The sequence below is a fragment of the Anneissia japonica genome, unplaced genomic scaffold (assembly GCF_011630105.1).
Source record: "Anneissia japonica isolate Jap-2015-1 unplaced genomic scaffold, ASM1163010v1 scaffold288223_len119359_cov103, whole genome shotgun sequence".
In the NCBI taxonomy this organism is placed as follows: domain Eukaryota; kingdom Metazoa; phylum Echinodermata; class Crinoidea; order Comatulida; family Comatulidae; genus Anneissia; species Anneissia japonica.
In genome coordinates this window covers 109,279-113,180 of record NW_022701252.1, presented here as the reverse complement: position 1 = coordinate 113,180, position 3,902 = coordinate 109,279, and the positions used below count along the sequence as shown (strand labels likewise).

At 33.1% G+C, this 3,902-nt stretch overlaps 1 protein-coding gene across 2 annotated transcripts in view; it reads left to right on the top strand.

Annotated features, from left to right (window-relative positions):
* The first annotated feature begins 934 nt into the window (after positions 1 to 934).
* LOC117103495 overlaps positions 935 to 3,902 on the top strand; it is a 4,610-nt gene continuing 1,642 nt past the window's right edge. The window contains exons 1-3 of one of the 2 annotated variants that reach the window (XM_033244045.1): positions 935 to 1,553; positions 2,351 to 2,389; positions 3,577 to 3,823. In XM_033244045.1, the coding sequence (XP_033099936.1) occupies positions 1,376 to 1,553; positions 2,351 to 2,389; positions 3,577 to 3,823 (464 nt within the window). In that variant the 5' untranslated portion in view covers positions 935 to 1,375. Of the gene's footprint in view, positions 1,554 to 2,279; positions 2,390 to 3,576; positions 3,824 to 3,902 lie in introns of those variants that run through there. The other variant, XM_033244046.1, reaches the window with a different exon arrangement.

The window sequence follows — 3,902 nt, the reverse complement described above, 5'->3', positions numbered from 1 at the left end:
GACCCATTCTTTATGGATCCATTAGAAAAATTGTATGGGACTGTCCCAATTGTCCCAATAGCTCGGCACGGTATTGAGCCGGGGGTCCTGTAACCTCCTGAGACTGATGGCCCTTATTTTGTCTAACTGAAATCACTTCCGTTGTTTTTGATGTGCGATGGATAACTGAGATCAGAAGAACCATGCCAACTTGGTTCTTTGTCAGCCAATTATAAGATACCACTTCATTCATAAAAGCCTCTTTATATAACCCAACACAAAATAAATCTAAATTTACTAAAAATGAAATTAATATAACTTTGAATTACTAATAGAATCACATCGAAAATAATTATTGATTTACAGACTTTTTACTACAAAATAAAATTGCTGCCAGGAATATAGAGCCTATGGGTTATTGAAATAATTATACACATTTTATAAAACTTTAAAATTCAAACACATAGAAATGAACAAAACTAAAGTTGTCATATACCTGAATTACCAATATTTTGATAGTATATTATTGAACATGAACCTAAAAAAGTAAATTAACGCATATGCCGCACTTTAATGCACGTTTGTTTACTGTAATTTGATTTCATTTATCGTCGATCATATTAAGTCTTCCACAATCTGAAAAGATTATACGAACCATCGACACTTTTCGCTACCTAAACATTGGGTTGCAATACATAGGTTGCAGATCGCACATTTTGACAATAATGTAGAATAGGGGCACTTTAATCCACCACTGGATATAATTTAATATCTGAACTACAGGAGATGTCAGAGACACATTATGCTGGTATGTATCAACATCGCCTTTTGGCTCAGGGTCCTATACACCGAGGACCCTATGTGTAGGTGCTTTTTCGTGTGTCGAGGGCCCTGCAGACCGCCGCATGAGAGAGCATAGGCGTTACGCTGCATTGCATTGATACTACAATGCATTGCATTGGTACTGCATCTATATGGCTATAAATGGAGATAAATGTAGAGCTAATCTTCAAAATAATACAATTTTATGTGCTTTTAAATGTTAATCAAAATTTTATTTACCAGTACTTAAAATTGCGTTCATTAATACCAACATTTAGCGCTATAGGTTTATTGCAGTAGTAATTTATAATGTTACAGACAATCCACCCATTAGACAAACATAATTTCAAAAATCTAATATTTGTCACGCGTATAAAACGACCCTACCCCCTAGTTTTTCGATCGTAATTTACTATTTTAAACCTCGTCTTATACGCGAGTATATGCGGTAGGGACCCCACCCAGGTTGCAGAACGCAAATTTTCACAATACTATAGGATAGGGGCACTTTAACCCGCCACTCGATATAAATTGATATCTGTCCTACAGGAGATGTCAGACACATTATGCTGGTATGTATCAACATCGCCTTTTGGCTAAGGGTCCTACATCAAGGACCCTATGCGTAGGTGCTTCTTCGGGTGTCGAGGGCCCTGTAGACCGCCGCATGAGAGAGCATAGGCATTACGCCACTGGTTTGATTCTTTGCTTAGCTATCGCTATCAAAAGATGGCTAAGCTCATGTTTTTCAATAGGCGGGTCACAAGCCAAATTTGACCAGCGTAGCAAATTATTCTGGCCCGCGAGAAAAAATTAAATTATAAAAAGATATATTTAAAGGAACAAAATTATTAACCATTCAATATATATTTTTTCAATAAAATGAAGGCCAAAACACAACACTGGGCCAATGTGAAATATCGTATATAATTGCGTATAAGGCGACCCGCTTGTAAGAAGACCCCTCCCCCCACCCCCGAGTTGGAGAAGATTTTTGGACGATTTTTGTATGTCGGGCGTATAAAACGGCCCTCCTCGATTCACCGTCTGAATTCATACTTTTTGCTGCATTGTTGGTCTTGAAACTGCATCTATATGCCTATAAACGGAGATAAATGTAGAGCTAATCTTCAAAATAATACAATTTCCTGTACTTTTAAATGTTAATCAAAATTTTATAATAATAATAATAATAATAATAATAATAATAATAATAACAATAACAACAACAACATCAATGTTAAAATAACAATAGTTAGCAACGATGATTATTTTCTCTGAAATCTAACATTTTCTCTCAGACTTTCAGGATTTTCCCTGAGACTGTAGTTGTTGTTTCCATACATTAACATTAATATTTTTAGCTATCGTGTAGCACGATGCATAATCTTTCCCAACAATAACAACAATAACAGTAGGTAATAATAATTTATTATTTTTAAAATGTAATTAATTTTATTAACTGTACTTGTTTCAGTTGGTGACGTATGTGAACGAATGAAGCACAACGATCAACTGCGCAAATGCAATTTGGATTTTACATGCGCGGTTAATTGCAGACAAGAGTGTGACGTCGTAGAAAGAGAAGGTAAACAGGAAACACTTGTTGCTTGTTTAATGTGTTTAGGCTGTTAATAGGTTATTCTGGAATCGGATAAAGGTACTGCGGTTGACACCAGGCTGTATCAAGCAACACTAAGAATTAATAGATCAAACACATATGAAGAAGAAGATAACATGCCTAAATAATGACGATAATGGTAATGTTGTTGCATGATAATGATAATGAAGATGATAATAATGATGATGATGATGATGATGATGATGATGATGATGATGATGATGATGATGGTGGTGGTGGTGGTTCAATAAACTGGCAACGTGTGGCCTAGTCTAATAGTTGTGGACCGCTGCACACACAAAGGCACCATAAAAATAATTTTACAGAATAGAAATGTACAGATTAGTGAATCTAAGGGGACATTAATCTATTATTATTTCAACAGCGAATGGGTCTCTTTAAATGTATTGAAAGCAGACAAAAAAAAAAAAACTTAGCATAGACAAATGAAAACATCTGAAATCTGATTGTCGAATCATTGAAATAATTCAAAATACTTATGACCATTTACAAGAAGTCAAATGCAAATAAACAATGGACTAAACAAAATACCAACATAAAAGAGGCTTTCATTGATGGAGCCAATAATATTAACACAAACTATATAAATATACACACAAAGATATTATTTCTGTTATAAAAAACGGCCTTAAAGGAATAAGTGATAAAATTAATTTTTAAAACAAAATATCAGGCATACAAAAATATATATGCCTATAAACAATTAGCAATATACCATAAATAATATTATACAGTAATAATATTCAACAGATAGCATGTCATCAATGTGAAATTATTTATAGAAAATTATTCAAATGAAGTAAAAATGATGATGACTAGGAGAAAAATATATTAACATTGGAAGTCTAATTAATACCAAGTGTTAGTTTTAAGTTAATGGTAAGTTAATGCTTACAGAAAGAACCTTTTAAGTTTTACGTGTTTAGTGCTTGCGATTGTTAAATCGAAGGTGAACTTGAGCGTGTATATATATATACACGCTTGAACAAGTGATAAGATGAATTTTTAAAACAAAATATCAATATAATAATAATAATATTATTATTATTATTATTATTATTATTATTGTTATTATTATTATTTAGTATTATTATTAGTATTTTTATTATGGCGTCATCATTTCTTGCTAATAGATGACGAAGATGCCATGGGTTTCGGAAGTGGAGATAACTTTGCACACGTCACTCAAGTTTTGAAAGTAACACGTACTGACAGTTCTCAGAATCCACCACTTGCTTTCGATTCCAGTTGGCGGCTTAGCAAAATACAGATTATTCTCATCATTACCGCTGTCTGTCTTTGTTTCCTGGTTATTTGCATGTTATTGGTCTTTGCAATTCGATTTGCGATGAATGAAAGAAAAATGGCATCACCAATAAAGTAAGTCAATCGTTGTCTTAGCGTACATAAGTAATCACATAAAAATACATGTTATTACGTAACTATATATATATATATA